This window comes from Fundulus heteroclitus, chromosome 2, assembly GCF_011125445.2.
Source record: "Fundulus heteroclitus isolate FHET01 chromosome 2, MU-UCD_Fhet_4.1, whole genome shotgun sequence".
Lineage (NCBI taxonomy): Eukaryota > Metazoa > Chordata > Actinopteri > Cyprinodontiformes > Fundulidae > Fundulus > Fundulus heteroclitus.
Genome location: NC_046362.1, coordinates 26,785,239 through 26,805,609, shown reverse-complemented (window position 1 = coordinate 26,805,609; position 20,371 = coordinate 26,785,239). Strand labels below are relative to the sequence as shown.

Genomic DNA, 20,371 nt, shown 5'->3' with positions numbered 1-20,371 from the left:
CTCATTACCAGAATGAAGCAATACAATAAATTAAAACTATAACTGAACAGAAGTTCATTAGAATTGCTATATATATTCATATTGTATATATATAGTATTTGTCTGTCTGTAGTCAGCCTTTCAGGTGCATGCTCTCTTGTGGCCATAGATGGTGGCTAGGTTCAGTGGGAAAGGACCTGGAGGAGGAGGTGGGGGAGGGGGGGGGGATCCTGAATCCTCAGTCTTTTCATGCTGTTAACATTTGAAACAAAGGAAGCCAAAGTCAGGAAAGATGCACTGTGCTTAGGAGAGACACACCGTCCATCGTTACGAGCCTTTTCCTCAACAAAACGCAGAGGATCCTTCGTGATTTCACTGCAGTACCGTCTTTGTGTTAAGTCCGTCGGACCTCTCTGCTTTGTGCTGTGATAACAGGAGGAGACAGTACTATTAACTAGTCCACTACAGTTGTTGTTGTTGTTGTTGTTGTTGGTGGTGGTGGTGGTCTTTTGCAGCATTTGGGGCGGGCCAAGCCACAGGGAGAAGTTTGGGGTTGGGGCGGATGTAGCCGTGCATGGTTCTGAGGTTCTCTGACACAGGGATGGAGCTTTGGGACGAAACTTGGGGCTCGGATCAAATCACAAGCTATACACCCACTGAAGCACACACTACATTTAACCACAGGCAAAACAGTATGAGTCTGAACAGGAGGAAAATTCTATATCATCAGGATGCAATGTGTGCTTGGGGTGGCATCGGTTAACCTGTGACGGAGTTGACATAAATAAAAAGTTGCAGTACCAACAGTCACACCTTTATCTCCCCTTCCCCCAGGCTTTTTCCTCAAAATTTTAAGAGTTCGGGATGAGTATGGCTACCTAAACACCGCAGCTGAGGCTCTGTCAGTCCAGGTTTGCAAACTGTTCACATTAACTCTCAGCTTGTGTCTGTCCTTCCCTCAGTTGGAGTCTTTTAACACTGTCTTTGGAGGGGAGCACAAAAGAACAACAACCACCTTCGTCTTGCTCCACCTCACTTTTCCTCTCCGCGCGTTCTCGTTAAACAACAGGTCCATTTTTGCCCCCACGGGACAGCTTGGATCAGGTCCATTATCTGTCAGGACACTTCGATGATCTCCATGCTTCCAGAGAAGCTCGACTGCTTCCCAATTTTCCCCAGTTCTTCCCTGGACCTCGTCTCGGAAATGCCCTCCTCGAACTCCATCTGGCAGCTGCGCCGCTTGAACTGCTCGGACGCAGGGACGCTGTTGCTCGAGCCGTTGGACGTGGAATCCCAGTGGTCTCTCTGTGTCTGAGAAAGCAAGGGCTTCTCCCTCGTGGATTTGTCTCGTAACCTCGGGCCTTCGCTGCATCCGAACGCCACGTACGCCGAGCTGCTACCAAACCGCACCGACGACTCCTCTCCCCTTCGCTCTTCTCCTCCCACGTCCATTTCTCCCTCGCCGCCTTCCTCTGCTCCGAAATGCCAGGGAGCATCTGTGGTTGGGGTGACCGGAGTGACCGGAGTTGTAGCCTGGACAGAGTCTCTGTGTTTGGTCCACATAGCCCCGGATCCCAGAGTGGGCAGGGAGGGCAGCGAGAGGAGCGGGGAGCCCCTGAGGTTTTCCTCCAAGCTGGGGCTCTTGTGGTCCAGGGTCAAGCTGAGGGTCTGTGGAGGATGATGCGGATGGGAGTGGACCGGAGAAGTGCCGCAGCTGTGCTTGGTTTTTCGTCTGGATCTGGACGAGGAGGTACCAGACCGATGGACTCCTTCGCTTCCACCCAAGCCCCCGATGCTGCCCCCGCTGCTCGGCGAGGGGAACGGAGAGTCGAATGAGCCGTGGCTGTCCAGGACGGGCGACTGGGAGCAGACGCCGTTGGAGGTGCCTGTTCCCGGGCTGTCAAGTTTGCACAGTTTGGGGATGTCTTCAGAGTGAGTGGGCGCCATGTTGGGGCAATGCGGACTGTTAGGAGAGTAGACAGACTTAATGTCCAGAGAGAAGGAGCGCTTGAGCCGGTTGGTGTCCATGATCCTCTCTGCCGAGAGGCGCAGGCCGTTAAAGCCCTGCTGGAGGGAGGTGGGAGATGGCAACTTGGGTTCAGTCTGGGTGTGAGAATCCGCCGCAGACGAGTCACAGCCGGTGTGGTGTCCGTTGATCTCAAATCCAGTAGAGACCCCGTTGACCTCAGAGCCTTGTTTGGAGTTGTTTTCAGACTTCTTATCATCGGTGGTCAAAGCTTGTAGTAACCGCAGGCCCTTCTCAAACTCCAGCAGCTGACCCAGGAAGTTAAAGTTTGGGGATATGGACGGCCTCCTGTCCTTTACGAACCTGGCAGGAAGGAAAAAAAAGAGTTGAAAAAAATTAGATCTATGAAAACTACTTAAAAGCAAAATGATTGCAATAAATCGTGTGTAAAGTCATAGGAGGTCTAAAGGGACTGCTATTGTACTGATGGACAATATGCAATACACTGCATTGTCCTTTCAGGGCAAAACAAACTCTTTTGTAAAAAAAAACTGTAACTAGGCAACCATCTAAACAATTTTGTTTCCCGACTGGGACTTCTTCTTCGTCTTTTCACTTAACAGGACACCGTAGCTTAGCTGGAGGTGGGAGGGAGGAGCAAACATACCTGTAGGCATCATCTGATGACAAGCCCATCGTCTTCATGATGTATGCGATGGCGATGGTGGCTGACCGTGAGATCCCAGCGAGGCAGTGCACAATCACTCTGCAGTTGGACACCTTAGCTTTGTCTGTTGGTAGAGAAATAAACAGGTTTTAGTCAAGATAAAATACTCACCCATTTACTTACACAACACAACGCGACCTTAACTGATAGGCGCTTACTATGAGACATTTCTGAGCTTCGTACGCTAAAGTTAACGATGTTGACATTTATCTGAGAAACGGTACTGTTATGTTTCATATCTACGAAGAAGGGTCTACACTACATCTCCCTTTGTGATCAATCAGTCTCATTCACGGGTCCCACCCCACCTTTTTACAACCAATCGTTGTAAATTTGTCACACCTAATCTATTGTATGAAACAAGTATGATCATCGCCTTCTCTTAGGGATGCCCTTTGGATCAAATCAAAGTCTAAATTCTCAACAGAAAGAAGCAGTCTGGGCATGTGATTCTCACGTAAACAAATGAGCAGAGCTTTTTTAAACTCAACATTCAGCTAATAAAGTCTTCGGGGCTGTCACAAAAGCAATCATAATTGCGGCAGCATTTTGGTCTCCTACCTATAAACTCGTTCGTTTTGTCCAGCCAGGGCAGCAGTTTCTCGCAGTAGTTGTCATTGACTGGGATGCGCATGAAATGGCTCTCGCTGATGAAATCTGGTTTGGGACAGGTGTTGCTGGCGTTCAGTACATAAGTGATACCGTTCTGAGCCATCAGGTCCTGAGGAGATTCGTAAAAAAAATAGGATTAAGCCTAAGCATGGTTGCGTATAACACAGTGTCAGCCTTCTTTTTTAAAACCCCACCTTGTTGAGAACGTCTTTCTGTGATCCCAGGTAGAGGTGTGGCAGGATGCGAGTGGGTCCTACATTTGCCACAGGCAAGCAGGGCTGGGACAAGCTCATTGGGAGTGTAGTGGCAGGCTTCCCCTCGCACAGGCCGGGGAAACAGGAGGAAAAAGCTGCAAAACCTCCTGCAGAGACAAAGACGGCAAGAACCGGTTAGACGCACTAATGATTTTCCACTGAACAGCCACAAAAAAAAAACAGAAAAAAAAAAACAGTGGAAACTCCATCTTCATCACCATTAGCGCAGCAGACAGACGTTCAATAGACATTTGGAGGCTTGAATCTGGGCTACGATCTGTGGGTCCAGCTTAGCGAAACAGAAGCAAAAAGAAAAGAGGCTCTCTGTGCTTCTGTGTGCAAGTTGGGTTAACTGCTGGGTGGCCAGGAATGCACGTCTGGCCCTTTAAGAGGCAGGCGGCTCCACTTTTGGCATATGTGTATGTGTGTGGCTCTGTTTCCTGCATGAGCTCATGTCCTGTAGCAGAGCATTGCGTCAGGCTGAGGGAATGAGAGAGGCCACAGGTGCAGAGCCAGGACAGAGGCCCAGAGACATCCCACTGACACACACACACACACACACACACACACACACACGCACACACACACAAAATAACACATGGAGATCGTAATCTGCTTTTCAACATAATGCCCAAAATTCACGCTCACTTGCTTTAATTGTCTTTCCGCCTAATGCAGGCACAGTCACACGCATATCCCCATAATAATCATAATTACTCTGCAGCAGTGTGGTTGTATAACTACAGGGTAGGGAACGGGGTGAGGATTCAGGGGAGTGTGTGTCGAGGAGTGGGTAATGACCTCGCTGCAGAGTGCTGGAAAGGAAAAGGGAGTGCTTCAAGGAAAACTTTGAGCCCCAGAGAAGGAGATTAGAACCTAATCTACATTCGGCCCTGCCTGACCCGATGCGGGATGTAGAGCGAGCACTAAAAAAGAAAACCCACATGCACACACATGATCGCAGAGTGAGAGATATGACATCGCCGCTAGAAGCAGCGCACGCAGCCTTGTCCGAGCAAGGCAAAAAGCGGCCAATGCAACCAGCAAAAAGTACCCGAAGAAATGTCCTTCCAACATAAGTAATAAATATTTACTTCAGGACAGCGTCAAACAATCATGACCCAGTGCTGTTCTGAGTGCGCTGTGCCTTTAAGAGCAAAGCGAAGAAGGCCTGTCTGTTTCCAGCTATTAATGGCAACCGGCGGAGCGATGACATCAGTGCTTTCCTCGGCAGAAGGGGGTGGAGCGGAGAGACTGATGGATGCAGAAGGAATGATCAGATAACGATTTAAGTGGAAAAACTCAATGTAAACGCCGAGGGAGGCCCTGCCATGCCAGGACAAGCCCATATGCGTTGAAATATTTGGCTTCGGGCCTCCGTCTCCCAGCGTGTCCTCCCCCTCTAATTGATAAAACAGAAAGAGGAAATGCTTTTTGAAGGGCTTCTTCCTGGTTTATCTTTTCCCAGGGAACGTTTGTCACAGAGCACACGCAAAAAAAAAAAAAAAACAGAGCATAAATAGAATCTACTGTATGCGTTTGAGGAAATGCTACGTTCCTACAGGCAGATTAATCAACAGGAAAAAAAAGCCTTACGTCAGACAGCAACCATTTCCCTCTTTGTGCGGCAGACATTGTTAGAGAGTTGTTAGAAGGTCCGTGGACAGGATGTTCCACATAGTCAGTGGCTGAGGAGAAAGTGTGCGTGTGGTTCGCTGGCGCTCTTTGATCTGAAGTAATAATTACAGCAGTGGACCACGTCTTGTGTTGAATTAACATTTAAAGAGCACAACGTGCTGCTGAGGGAGTGAGAAAGGGGTTACTGGCATGAAGGAAGATTGGAGTCAGAGATAAAGAGCCAGAATGAGAGCGCTTGCCGGCTTTTTTTTTTTTAGGAGCGATTACATTACAGAACTACAGAACACCTTCCTGCGGTCAAAGATTTACACCGCTGCCACTAATGAACATTAGTCACACAGGAGATAGCATGCTATTGGCACTTCGTCACCTGAACAGGCTCTCTTAAGGCTGCTATGACAATGAGGGAGATCAGAAATGTTGATGACAACTGGCTCAACTTGTCATCCTGAGTGTTGCCAAGATGGAAAAAAAAGAAAAAAGAAAGAGAAACCACTGAAAAGGACGCACTAATATCCAAAAAGCCTGGAGACAAGTCCCCAAACAGTCCCCAGATGTAAGCGGTGTGTCCATTCCAATCTAAACAAACAGCACACTCAGAATGAAGTCATAGAAAAAAAAAAAAAAACCCTGTCCACGGGGATGAGATCAGAAAGTCAAACAGGGAGAGATGAGTTCACCCTTAATACAGCGTGATATTGAGGGGAAACCAAACATGCTGAAAGGCAAAAATAAATTTTAAAAAATGAACACAAGTCGCCTCTGTTTCAGAGAGGGAAAGGTTGTCACGCTGGAGTCATGAAATTGTACTCGGACAGGATGTGACTAACCGAGTTCTGAACACACACACACACACTGCCTAAAAAAAAATAGAAAAAGTAAGAAATGTTCTGGCAAGAAGGAAAACACACAACCAGGAAGGAGGGCACTGTGTCGCCACTGGCATCCGTTTTCCGTTCCTCTCTGCCCACTTCATCATTTATGCAACCGATTATTTTCCCTCTCCTCCTCATTTGGAGCCAGGAACTTAGGCCTTTTTTAGCTCCTCATTACTTGTTTGAAACTCAAACATATAAGTAGAAAAAGACTAAATCAGACATTTCTTTGATTTCATTGTTAAGTCTCAGACTGAAAAGAGATTAATCTTTAAGCCTAAATAGAGGAAAAACATAGAGAAAACTCAAAAATCCTATTTTATTTCCGGTTACTGAATGCACTACCAGGTCCGGCTTTTACTGTGTGGAAGAATACTCAAAGTTAGTTATTTTCAGTGTCAAGTGTTTAAAAATAAAGTCCAGGGGTTAAAAAAAGCTGTAAAAAATGTATAAGAAAGTACATTTCCTACAAAGTTGAGAGAGATCTCTGCAGTTCTTTCAGGCTGCGTTAGAGCGAGAGAGAGCAACACTTGAGCAGACAGCAGGATTGCTGAACAGAGTACAGCCTTTTGCTTATATCAGATTTAGGGTAAGGATCCCCATTCACTGGGTAATTCAAATCTTTTTTTTTTGTTATGTTAGCTGCTCTCACCGTGCAAATCCCTAAAATAAAACTCTATTGACAGCTAGAATATTCACACCGTAATTATTCTGCCTTCTTTCAAAATAGCAACACCATATTTACAGCAACACTCCCTCACACACGGCACCACTGCTCCTATTATAAATAATTAATGACAGATACATGGCAGGAAGGCTAGAAATATATTTTTGAAGCTTTCCTTCAGTCTTCCAATGCTGACTCTTAATCAGCTAAATTCTTTATCGGCGGGTCAAAGCTTTACGGTCGAGATCCGTCTCAAAATGCTAATCGATTCGTCTTGAAATAACCGATGCAGTGACGTAGCCTTCATCATAACGGCTCTGTTTTATTTTTAGAGCATTTGTGCAAAGGGCTCTGATCAACCACAGGCCCAATTGATGTATTTAAACCCAAAATGAGCTTTTCCCTTACATTTCAATGCTGCTTTTGTCATCGTTAAACGATAAACACCACTATACATCATGAAAGATTCCCAGAGATCCTGACCAGAACTGCACGCATCACCTGCCGGGCATTTATTGTTAATGGGATTTCCACTGTTACATCACTGCTCCTGGTACAATTCACTGCCTTGTCAATACAATCTCCTCTCCAGCTTCTAAGTAGATCTCAGCTGGCCTTTTTTACCTGGTCTGTTAATGGGGGAAAAGGCAAAGGCTGGCCTAAACAGCCTGGGGGGGCGGGGGGTGCATTGATTTGGGTGAATAACCACCCTTCACCCCTCTGTTGCTTTTCCCCTGTGGTTCATATCAGGGGGAGACATGACGCCATCCCTCTGTGGCCCTCCAGCTGTCCCCTTCACTATGAGGGGACATTAGCATCTCAATGTGACCCCCCCCCCCTCCCCTTCCAACATGACATCATTGCACACATGTCCCTCTCAGCTTCACAAAGGCTGTGCTGCAGCCAGAAGAGAAGCATGTGTGTGTGTGTGTGTGTTTTAGACCGGGCGAGATTGGTCAGAAATAGGCCAACAGACAGAATACTGATGAACTAAGAGGGGTGAGCTCATCGCTCGTCAAGCATGGTGTCAGCTTTATGATTATCACGCCGTCAGACACCTGCTGACGGTTAAACTTTTTATTGTTTCCCCCTATCTGGCTGTGTGCAGATAGCGGGGGCATGTCACTTTGATAACCTGCTGTTTCAGCAGCGTTGTGTCACTGCATTATGGGCCCATAAAGCCTCCTATAATTTGGTCCGCAGGCTCAAGCCAGTTCTTACAGAGACGTGCAAACATGCTTCTGTACCTGTGACACACAGGGGGGGGGGGCTATTTTCATCTGATGACGCTAAAGGTGTGATTTCTTTTCATGCTGCTGTGTGGAGATGCATTGCTCGGCGACAGAACAGTGGCATACAAATATTCCAGCAGATGATTTCTAAAAGACAACAGAGAGCAATATGCAATGACTCTTTGTTGAAGTCTTTCCCTCTCAGAAGCCTTGCTCTGCATTGCCTCACCGCTCCGTGTGAAAACGTGTTGTGTTAGACACCTGCAGTGCACCCTGCACACATATTGATAACATAATCTCCCTGAGATGCCGTTCTGCAGAAAGAGAGAGCGTAGAAAGGACAACAGCAGAGCGGAAGGTTGAGAAAGGCTTAAACATCTTAGTGACCACAGGCTGAGAGTCAGTGAGCAATATGTCATACTGCGGGTCACGGCTCTCAGTCTTTTCTCTTCCCCCCTTCTCCCCTCCTCCGTCTTCATTGCTTCTCGTCTTCATGATGTCATCCTCTTAATCTCCCTTCTTCCTATTCGCTCTCTCTAAATGTGTTACCGGCGTCAAAAGAAGGGTGAGGAAACAATCGGCAGGTTTGCAGCGGTCCCAGCACTGATCTCTAATTGTATCTGGTTGGGATCCTTAGAATTCACTTCACATCTTCCATTTGCAGCATGCATGGTTCGGAATACCTGAAAGCCGAATGACGCCTTTGTACTCCGCTGTGGTGCATTGACACCTTTTACCAATCATCTCTAAAATCCTTGTTAAGTTCTCACTCATTTCATGCGCTCATGCATACACACACGTCGGCCGTTTCGTATTTCTTGCACACAGACACGCACGCATACTGCAGCCGCTCAACGCTCCACGTGGATACACACCTCGAAGCTCTCTCCCCTGCTTCATCCGGCGGACCCTGATCTTCAGCCTCATGTCTGACTCCTGCAGGTCCGGCCAAAAGCAGTCCTCTGCTGGGGCGATCACCACATCCAAAGGCATCACCCCCCCACTACAAACTCTGTCTCAATGGCACACACCGACAGAAATGTTCCGGTGTCCCCTTCCTTCGGAGACCAAAAGAGTCTTCGCCACAATAAAAAAGATATACACCGCAGAAACAAATAGAAGACTAAAAATCACAAGTCCAGAAAACTCTCCTCTGGTTAAATCGTTTGTCCAAGGTCCACAGAGTGACTTTCTAAGGCAATCAAAAAGAGAAATAGTCCAAAATGGTCTGTGGACACACTCTTCAAGTCAACATATGACCAAAAATGCCAGGACCACAAAAATTCCTAGAATGCTCCTGCGTCAGTACATGGCAATTTTGTGGTCTTGTGAGGATGATTTGCCTCTGAGAGAGCGAGGGGGAAAAAAAAACCCAAATGAGTAACCTGTATGTAAACGCCAGCTGTGATCCGCCTGCAGCTGGTTTCACAGGGCGGCTGTGTGCTCCTCTGAACGCTCTCTGTGTCTAAAGTGTCCACAGCCTGAAGAGCAGCCCGCTATTGTTGTGCCGCTCCAACTCTCCCCGTCTCTCATTCGCTCCGTCACCGGCTTACACTCCTCCCTCTGCCTCCCTCCCCCTATGACTCTCTCTGTGAGGCGGATGACGGAGCTACACTCTCTCCCCGAGCTCTGGGGTTGAATGAGCTCACTTGCCGTGAGCTCAGACTCCAACCAAACCTCCCTCCTCCCTCGCCTCCTCCTCCTCCTCCCTTCATGGAGCCAGCTCTCCGTCATAGCTAATATCTAAGGCATGCAACCACATTCCTTACTCAGCCAGCAAATATGCGGCCAGCTCAGGGGCCCGGCTAGGAAGCTGGCCTCTGTCAGGGCATGATGGAGAATAAGATGAAGATATTCAGATGATACAGGACACGCAAAGCTGCAACGCTTCATAACGTCTCCGCTGGCAATCAGAGGGAAAATGGGACAGCGGCTGGCTGGATTTATGCCACCGGTTACACAATAAAACCAGTTTTCTCAAACTCGCTTGTTAAGGTTCACAATATAATTTCCTGCCAAATAATAAATATTTACTCAAAATTGCTTTATTTGGCTTTAAATCATGTAGCTTAGAAGCAAATGACACGTTTTTTTTTTGTTATGCTTCGTTTTTTTGTGAAATAAGATTTATGAGCACGCCAGTGTGGGGATATGTGATCCGTCTCTAAAGGTGATGTCATTTGTTTGACTTAAGCACAAACGCTTCCTGTTCTGGTTCGTGCGTAACGTTCCAACGGACACTCTGTTCTCGTCCTATAATGTGTCAAGGCTGGGAGCAGAGGACAGGAAAGTCCAGTACGGATGATATAAAGCAAAAACTTGTGGAACAGTACAGGTGATAAGAAGAGCCGACTGGTTTGTGGTAGACATGAAGCGGTGAAGACTCTTAGCATTTCACTATGGAAGCATTAAAATAAACACTGGGCTAAATGTCTGGTAGCGAAAAAAAGCAAAGGATTAAAAATAAACAACTGAAGGAGACGGATCTCGGGGTGTTGGGAGTTCACAAATCAAGATTAGGTTTTGTCTTCCCAGTTTGGGTGTGGCATACATCTGTCTTCTATTTTAAAGGCTCACCTTTCACTGCAGCTGCAGATCTCTTGGTGTACGTCTCTACCGGCTTTGCACATCTAGAGGCTGAACACCTCCTACTGCATGTTTTTCTAGCTACCCTACATGGATTGTGTCAGATTGCAAACATGAGTTTGTGCGGTTTTCTTTCAGCAATGGCACTCTTCTCATTATTTTTCCATAAAGAGGGGACAACTAACGGCTAACCTGAGCTGCGGATCTCTGCAGCTCTCCCAGATATATCATGGTCCTCTTGGCTACTTCTATGACAAACGGTGTCCAGCCCTGGCTTGTCCTTTTAGTTGGACGCCTATGTCTTGGTTGTTTTGCAGCTATGCAATAAAAGCTATTGCAATAGAAAATGCATTCTGAGACTCAGGTTGCATGTATTTGTGCATTTAACAGTGGCTTTGGTTTGAAGCCACTTGAAAAGGCGGGGATGACATAATCTCCAATTATCCCCAGTGGCCTGGTTAGCTGTGGCTACAATGTATCTCACCATCACCAGCCTGTAAACGGGTGAATGCCTGAATGTAAAGCGCTCTGGGGTCCTCAGACTTGATAAGCTTATTCCTCGACTTTCCTGCAGTGTTCCTTGGTCCTCATGATACCGTTTGTTTGCTCATGATCTCTAACAAAGCTCAGAGGATTTTATTTAGGAGTATCAGAATAGGAAAATTTGTCTAAGTCTAAGAAAGGCTTAAAACAAGTAGATCTTAGAAATAATTGTTAAAGTTTGCAATAATGTGCTACTTTGTGTTGGTCTAGCACAAAAGTCTCAGTGACTCCCAATGAAGTATGTGGCTGAAATGTGACATACATGGGAAAATGTCACAGTGTATTAATACTTGAGGTTTAAATGTCATCAATTTCCTAAAATAATTATTGAATAGGCATAAATCTAAGCAAGTTTACCCTCTTTCTCAGAATAGTCAGAAATCCTTCCCATTCTTCAGTTTAGCCTCTAGTTTAGTCTGTTATGCAAATTAATGAATTGTCTTTTGCCTAAATGCATCCATGGTGAAGCTGGGGGGGGGGGGGGGGGGTAGCATGGGGTGCAGCTGGACAATGACTGACCTCATCCCATGGCTGTGGACCCCTGAATGATGACACAGGGGTGAGAACACAGCCTTACGTCAACCTCTGTTCAACAGCCGAATGGGAAGACAGAGGAAATAGGCCATTTTGCTGATGATGAGCTTTGTGAAAAATACAGACAATGGTTTTAAGAGTCCGACATACACACACACACACACACACACACACACACACACACACACACACACACACACACACACACTCTGTCCATCTGCGGATGGCTGAAGCACCACTGGCATGGCACAGTGGTCGACCAGAGTCATTACACTTCAAACGTGGCGGTTAGCCGCCTCGGTTTGAGTCCACACCTGCCCTCCGTCGTTCTGCCTGTGTGGCTCGAGGCCATAAAACAGTTTTCACAACAACAGCGGAAGCTAACAACAACACAAAACAAGCCTCCGGATCTGGTTTTAATGCCCAGAGTTGTTTGAGTTCTTCTTCAGATCCCTCTCCTCCTCCTCTGGTCCTCGGCGGAGTAACAAGGCCCAGAATAGTAGGTGTCTTAATTAGAGGATTACAGCCAAGACGCTATAAATGACGGCCAAGCCTTTTTTTTTTTTTTTTTTTTTTATTGACTGTACATGTGTCCCCTGCTGCAACAGAAATAGGTGGGCTGGACAGCCCCCTCTAAAGCTCCCTCTTAGATTTACAGCCTGTTCCTATGGTACGGGGTCTGTTACTGGGACGACGCTCAGTTTACATCCACACACACATGCAGAGAAGAGCCAAAACAGACACTGAGAGCCGTGGAGAGGGGTTTGAGATGGAGGCAAGAGATAAAAACTGAGACATGGGGTGAAAGCCACATGGGGGCTAGAAACCAGAAATTAAATGGTTTTATGGATGTAAATACGCAAGATATCGATATTTGGGTGATTTAAATGTTAAACGTTAAACAAGGTGTACTAAAGAGGATCCGTTTTCAAAGACTATTGAGTTATTTGTTGGTTCAGCTGTACAATCTTAATTGTGGCATGTATATAATTTGCCATTATTTAATTCAATTTATCTTACTGATTAAATTATTTTATCTTCATTGATATTAAATCCTGCTTAGAGAGGCAATCCGCCTGTACTTCTTCAGAATGTCTCTCTGTAAAGGTGATATAAATTCACTTCAGTATGAATTTCAAGATATGTATGATTGACAAATACGTACTGATAAACCTGATGAATTATTCCTTTAAGATGTTAACCTGCAAATACTTAACTAAATTCACGAGGTGACACGCGTACATTATAATGATTCATTACTTACAGTCCAGTCCCGTTTCTCCCTAGCCCAGATAAGACATCTGTCTGTAAATGTGTTTTAAATAATAGTCCAAATTTTCTGAGAAACTAAAATTCTTGTTTTTTTTATTGTATAATCATGAAAATTAACTGAAACAAATATTTGAAACATATAAATCTGTGTGTTTAATCAATCCATATAGGAGTTTTACTGTTTAAACGAGTTTCACTATTGGAAAAAACATATATATAATATTCAGATTTATTGTAATATACCTGAAGCACAAAATAGTGAAGAAAAAAACATAACATAAATAAAAATGTACATAAATACATAAAAAAACTCTGCTTATGTGCACAGTTTTTAGTACTATTTTTAATCACTTGGAGAGTCGTTGGACAGGAATGTGCTGGAATCATACCAGCAAACCTCTTTAAACCAAAAGCTGTAAAGCATCATATATTGATTCTGCAACACAAATTAATAATAAATAACATTTTGACTAATAATTCATCAAGCTGCTTACTGGGGTACTGATGCCAGCTTGTGTTCCTATATGTGTACATCCAGTTTTTCTTGTAGGAATTAAAATAGTTACGCTGGGATTTTTAAGGGTCTTGTGAAGTAACTTTTTTTTATTCCCTTATTTCTACCTAAATTAACTCTTTTCATTATTTTCATGAAACAAGTGGTTAAAATCTAAAATGTGGAATTCAGAAAGGAAAAGGAAAACAAATTATACATTCTAGGGAAAAACATGGTCTCTCAAAAAAACAAAAAACAAAGAAGGTTTCCTCCATCATCTTCCTAAAAATCGGTAACAGAAGTAATTTTTGTAAAAACAGTTGCGTTTCTGTAGATATTAAATGGATAAGCTGGCCCCAATAGATTTTTTTCCCTTTCATTTAAAATATTTTGTCAAAGCCTGTCCCCACATTCTCCTTCAACTGAGACAGGCAGCAACAGGAGCGTCATCCTACACCGCAGATCATCTGTCAAGATATCGCAGCAGAGGAAGACGTCATTCCCTGGATCCAGCAGGTTAGGGTGTTGAGTTAATGTGTGTGTTTAGCTTGAGCCTGGGGGGGGGGGGGGGGGGGGGGGGGGGGGGGTAAGAGAAGGGCCAACTGTGCAAAGGTGAGAGGAAGACAGAGATGACATTGCTGCAGGGGGTCAGGCACGGGGTGAACAGTTATTTACTCCAAATGCATACAGGCATAATTGCTTGTGCAGGTGTATGTATATTTTTGTATGTGCATGCATGCATGTGTGTGTGTGCATGCATGCATGTGTGTGTGTGTGTGTGTTGATAGTGCTGGTTGTCAGGGGATCAGTAACAAGGCTGCTCTTGCAGTGATGTAATGCCTACAGGAGAACACAGCTGCCATGCCTGGGGGGTGAGGTAGTCACCAAGGGAGATGAGGGAGGATGGATGGAGCTGTTGAGGGTGGGGGAAGTGGTAGAAGAAAGGATGGTGTAGACCTCAGCGGTGTCCCGGGACTCGGGGAAACATCAATACTTTTACGCGTACATGAATGCAATAAATATTAAGAACGGAAAGATGAAAAAAAAAAAGATTAGGCTCGTCTAAAAACCTCAACGTATTCTTCTCTCATCTTCACTTGAGACGTCTTTGAACCCTTTGACATATTTAAGCATCCTCGGCTAAAGTTGGTCTGATGGATTCCAGACAGTTCAAAACGTGAACTATAGGGGAAATGAATGAAAGTGTTTCTCTGCGGTAAATATATCACGTAGGAAGCGTGTGCACAGATAAAAGGAGCGCTGATGCACCGCGTGACCGTACGCGCGCTCATGCATTAAGTGACTTCATCCACGTCCGCCCGGCCTGGAGGGGAGGCCCCGCTCACATCAGTCAAACAGCAGACCCCCTGCCCTCCGAACAACTTAACCCCCCCTGGAGGAGCTCTGCACCCGCGGCTACTGCACCAGTAAATCTGCCTCGCTGGAGAGAAATTAGTTGACACTCGCGTATGTGGCTACACACTCACACTCATACACACGCGTAAACACAGAAAAGAAGTGAGTATATGCCATCAAACGCACCGAGGGGGGCTTTCAGGACCAGACGGGCCCTCATAAACCAGATGAAGTACTTAAAAATCCCAGTTGGGGGTGTTACGCATGTGTGCAGTAGTGCGCACTAATATGAAACACTCGCAGGCAGATTTTTTTTCCCTGTTTGATAAGCTTAAACATTCACCATTTTGTGCTTGGGTAAAAATAGCGTTAATTTCAGCTGAGGTTGATAAAAAAAAAATACAGTGGTTTGACATACATGGCTAATGCCTGTGTGCGAGAGAGTAAGGCCTAGAATCTGCATGGATGACGTGAATTAGCCTGAAGTGGCGAAGAGATTAACAATGCGCCCACATTCCTCTCAGGCCTGATTTCCCCTGAGGTGAGTTTGTCTGCACGGGTTCCTCTGAGCAGAACGGATGGCCGTGTCATTCTGAATGCTGAACGACCAGCGGCGATGCGCAGGGCACCGAGGGTCTGAAAACACGCCGCCCCCCTCTTCCTCACGCAGGACGGCCACACGCAAGGCAAGGCAAGGCAAGGCAAGGCAAATTTATTTATATAGCACAATTCAGTACAGAGACAATGCAAAATGCTTTACATGATTAAAATATAGGAATAAAAGCAAGTAGGGATAGAATGTAGAAACAAAAAAAGAACATTTGAAAACAGTAAAACAGTTTAACTTGAACATTCAAAGGCAATTTTAAACAAATGTGTTTTTAATCTTGATTTAAAGGAGCTCAGGCTTTCCGCACTTTTACAGTTTTCTGGAAGTTTGTTCCAGATAAGTGGAGCATGGGAACTAAATGCTGCTTCTCCATGTTTGGTTCTGGTTCTAGGTATGCAGAGAAGGCTGGAGCCAGAAGACCTCAGTGGTCTGGAGGGTTTATACGCTGATAACAAGTCTGTGATGTATTTAGGTGCTAAGCCATTCAGGGATTTATAGACTAACAGAAGTATTTTAAAGTCTATTCTCTGAGATACAGGGAGCCAGTGTAAGGACTTTACAACTGGGGTGATGTGCTCTACTTTCTTAGTATTAGTGAGGACGCGGGCAGCAGCGTTCTGGATCAGCTGCAGCTGTCTGATCCACTTTTTAGGCAGACCTGTAAAAACAACGTTGCAGTAATCAATTCGACTAAAAATAAACGCATGGATTAGTTTTTCTAGATCCTGCTGAGACATCAGTCCTTTAATTACCTGTTCAAATCCACGCACACACTACACTGTAAAAACAGAACTAAAAATAAGTAAAATTTTCTTAAAATTAGTGCATCTGTCCTTGATTTGAGCAGGTAAAGAAGATGATCTGCCAATGGGATAAGATTTTTGCACTTAAAATAGGAACAACTCAACTCCATCGTCTTATTTCAAGTGCAGTATGTCAAATTATCTTATTTTAGGGGTCAAAATACTCATTCCATTGGCAGATAATATAATTTACCTGTTCAAATCAAGGACAAAAACACACATTTTAAGAATATTTTACTTATTTTTAGGTCAGTTTTTGCAGTGTAGAGAGGATTCCTCCGCATTTTCCAAGTCTTACTTTACCAGACTCAAATTTCCAGAGTTACGTTTTAGTTCACTTTTAAATTAGAAATACAAACAGCCTACTACAGATTTATGGCTAACGTTACTGCAGTGGTAAAGGGTTAACTATGGACCCTGCGAAAACTACAGACTGTAAAGGGGTTCAAGGGACGGATAGACGAATGCTATCAAGAATTATGGGATATGGACTAAATTATGGAAATGCAAAATTTGTTTTTTAATCTTTGTAAACCTGGAAAACCCTTTTTCAGACTTTCCTAGACAGCGAATCAACTCAGGGTAGCAGCAACATTTTACCAGAATCACTGTGAGAGGAAGGAGCTGACAGGAGACCAGCTTAATGAGCCTGTGCTGCTGATATATACGAACAGCCAGGCTGGTCTCGGATCAGCCGGGTGTTAATTAGCTCCTCACGCCGCAGCAGTCGGCCTCACTCACACACACACTGTCCTCGCAGCGGAGCTGGACGCCACGCCATCTGGTCCTCTGATAATTCAGTGGCCTCCACTGTCTTGTCTACCTGTCTTACAGTCAGAAACAACGGCGTCAGACAGACCTAGGCTGTCTCCATGTGTGTGTTTTTTTTCGGGCAGTCTGACTAATTTATTCAGCACAGCAAATCAAAAACGTGACTGTGAAGCTCAATTAAGATCCACCTGCTGCTGACAAGGTTATTGTTTTTGCACTTTTCTTTTCTTCTAACTGCATCTGAAATCTTCTGTGCCATTTCCACTATTCAAATATCAAAACCATCAGCCATTACTATTAAAAAAAAACAAAACTACATTTACAAGAACGAAATGTTGTGATTTATGTTTACCTGCTTAACTATGAACTATGCCTGAAGTATTTTAATTAAGAAAAGCAGTCAGCTTCAGATTTGAGTCACTTTTCCTTGAAAGCTCTTACTGTATCCAGACAAGTTTCATTAATCAAAAGCTGATTTGGGTTCAGCGAAGTCTGCATTTGAATAGGAGTAATTGGGTTTATGTGCTCCAATTCACTATGAAATGAAAGAGGAGAATGCAAGAACTTGATTATCGAGAGACATTGTAAATAGATGTTCATTTGAAGGTAAGAGTTTTGCCTTGAATTAAAAACGAAAAATGTCTCTCTTTGCATCAACCTCCTGTGCTTGTGGGACAAATTTGTAAGTCAGGGCTGCATAAAGTCTGTCCGGGTACCACAGATGGCTGAATGAAATTTGCACACCGCTGGTCATGAGGAAACTGAAGTTGAAACATAACAAACGAGAAGACTTCCCCACTGAGCCCAATTTAAAAGTCCAATCAGATTTCCAAAGAAATTCATAAAATATCACTGCTCTTAAATTGCTGTTTTGGCCATGTTTGGCCACACCAGCTTAAACTTCATTTGCATATTATATTAAAAAAAATGTATTTTTACTATGAAAACTTTCATGTGTTTCCGCTTCACATTAGCTTTTTCAGCTAATGTGAGCTCAAACCATCTTATAGTATTCACACAGCACAGTTCTTTTTTTTTTCTTTTTTTTGCTCAAAGTATATTAGTCAGAAGAAGAAAATATATTTATTTTCCTGCGACAAATCCATGGGGAAATTGCTAAAATATTCAACTGACAAAAAAGAAGAATTTAGAAAAGGTCAGCCTTTGCACAAGACGTCGGTTTTACAGAAAGCGAAGTGTTTCGTTATGCGGGGACTGAGTTTGGGCGTAGAAGACACAGAGATGGGTTGATATACTGCAGCACCTCCGGGCAAGGTCGGCTTTTCTGGCCCCACCTATTGAGAGCGTGGAGCTGTGTGTGTATACATGTGTGCGAATGTGTCACATCCACGCCGGGGCAGTGACATCATGCTGTCAGGCACAGAAGAACAATAGAAAAGGACTGACGTGATGCAGTGAAAGGAACCGGACAAGCTGTCGGTGTGTGCACCCTGCCAACGCCTACATCATGCTGCTAAACTCATTCCTGGAGCTTCCCTGCTCAGGCTGCATAAAAAAAAATATCTGTTTTTAAACACATGCAGACAAACACCACCAGGATATAAATTTGTGTTTGTACATACTGAGCTCTCTAGGCGTCTCCCTTTCACCCCGGGGAGCCCCGATGCTCCCTTATCAGTAACAGGAAATGGTTACACAACACAGAGGGACTGCCTTCTTCTATGAATGTGTGTACCTGGTCGTGTACGGCTGACTTTGTGTGTGTTTATAGGAGTCTGTGGAGAGGAGGAGATAACCGGAGGATGAAGAATTATCACAAAATGCTGTGCTGCATTCCTGAACCTTGGAGCCATAGGCTTCCCTGGAACTCCAAAATTAGCCAGTTGCTGTTGCAATGGAAAATCTTCTCCCGATCATCAGGAGACAGCCACCGATCCAGAGATTTAACCCTAAAAGTTCTGTCTGCTCAACCAAAGACCACTATGAAATGTTTCACACAAGGCATGGCTAATTTTCAAGTGTTTTATCTTCCTTGCTTAATAAAATACGCGCTTTGAAAACGTAACAATTCAAGTGTCAGACTCTGTGAAAGCCCAAGGCAATTCACATGAAAAAGCTCTTCATAAACAAGAAAAAGTGAACAGGAAAGCAAGCGCTGTAGCATACCAGAGATAAAGTGCATCAAAAATGGCCCGGTGATAAACAGGAATCCACCATTGTTCCAGGGAATGACGCTATGAGAGGAACTGCCGTGGGCAGTCCCAGCATGAAAGGAATTCAGTGGATGCAGGCCAGGAATGAGTAGGATAAATCAGCGTAATTGTTAGTTTCTCCCTTTCCCTTTTTCTCTTGCTCCTTCTGGAAATTTCCACTCCACATGTTTGTCAGAGGCATCGGCGGGAACGCTGCAGCGGCAAACTCACGGCACAGCAAACAAAGAGCGGAGCACTTTTGGCCCACGCTCATGAGGAGGTTTGAGTTATGAGGTGCTGATGGGGTGGACCCGGGTCCCGGGCTGGCTTAGCTGTTCAGCCTCAGCTTCTGTGGACCCGATGTGTTGACACTGCCTAGGTAACGGTTTAAACAAACTATTCTTATCCAATGTGGGACAAATGCAAGACAGGGGCGGGTGCGGATGTTTTAGAAAGGCCTTTAGATAGATTTCAAATGCAGGAAGGTATGAACTATGAGTGGATTGTTTATGCATTACATCCAAAGTATTTAGGCCACCCCACACATACAACGGGGCAGCTACATTTCTAAGAGGAGAGGAAATGCTGCTGCTTCCAGGCAAAATTAAATATTTAAATTTTTTTAGGGCCTCCGGGACCCAAAAGTTGGGATTTAAGAGGATTTCTAGAATGTAAGACTACCATTACTACTCCTGGCAGAAGCAGATGAATGGATAAAAATAGTATAATGGTTTGTGGGGCGAGTGTTTGTACCAGGAGTTATGCTCTGTTTTATTTACCTATTGCACTGTTTGCATACGTCAACCAGCGACAGTCAGGAGCACAAGTCATTTGAACTGTTAAAAGGAAAGAATATGTGAGATCAACAACGAACTCTTTAAAAGTACTTTATGATGGAATGTGTTTTTCATACCGCCACTTTAATCAGTTTGCATGACGCATTACATAAACTTGGTATAAATTGTTTCATAAGGCGGCAGCTATGAGGAAATTGTGAAAATAGTATTATTTACTCATTTGGTTTGTCATAATCCTGGTTTTAGTGCAGCTTTTTAAGTAAAGACCTGAAGGAGGGGCCGGAGTTTACTGGTTTGGTTTTAAAGAAAAATGCTGAAAATAGAAATTCAAAGATACGGTGTATAACTGGGTACATAACCATCAAAATGGCATTTTGCTTTGTATGATTACAAATATATAACTTTTGCCAATTTACATAAAAAAAGTTGTTTCTAACTTGCAACTGCGTGACTTATTCCTCATAAACCTGCCTTACACGCATCAAGTTTCAAGCTTTAAAGCA

At 44.4% G+C, this 20,371-nt stretch overlaps 1 protein-coding gene across 4 annotated transcripts in view; it reads right to left on the bottom strand.

Annotated features, from left to right (window-relative positions):
* The window catches only part of dusp8a (dual specificity phosphatase 8a), a 52,859-nt gene continuing 32,488 nt past the window's right edge, over positions 1–20,371 (bottom strand). For 3 of the 4 annotated variants that reach the window (XM_036151683.1, XM_036151678.1, XM_036151686.1), the window contains exons 4-7: positions 3,479–3,645; positions 3,234–3,393; positions 2,613–2,736; positions 1–2,308 (exon numbers count right to left, since the gene is read on the bottom strand). In XM_036151683.1, coding sequence (XP_036007576.1) covers positions 1,096–2,308; positions 2,613–2,736; positions 3,234–3,393; positions 3,479–3,645 — 1,664 coding nt within the window. In that variant the 3' untranslated portion in view covers positions 1–1,095. Of the gene's footprint in view, positions 2,309–2,612; positions 2,737–3,233; positions 3,394–3,478; positions 3,646–8,825; positions 9,584–20,371 lie in introns of those variants that run through there. The other variant, XM_036151689.1, reaches the window with a different exon arrangement.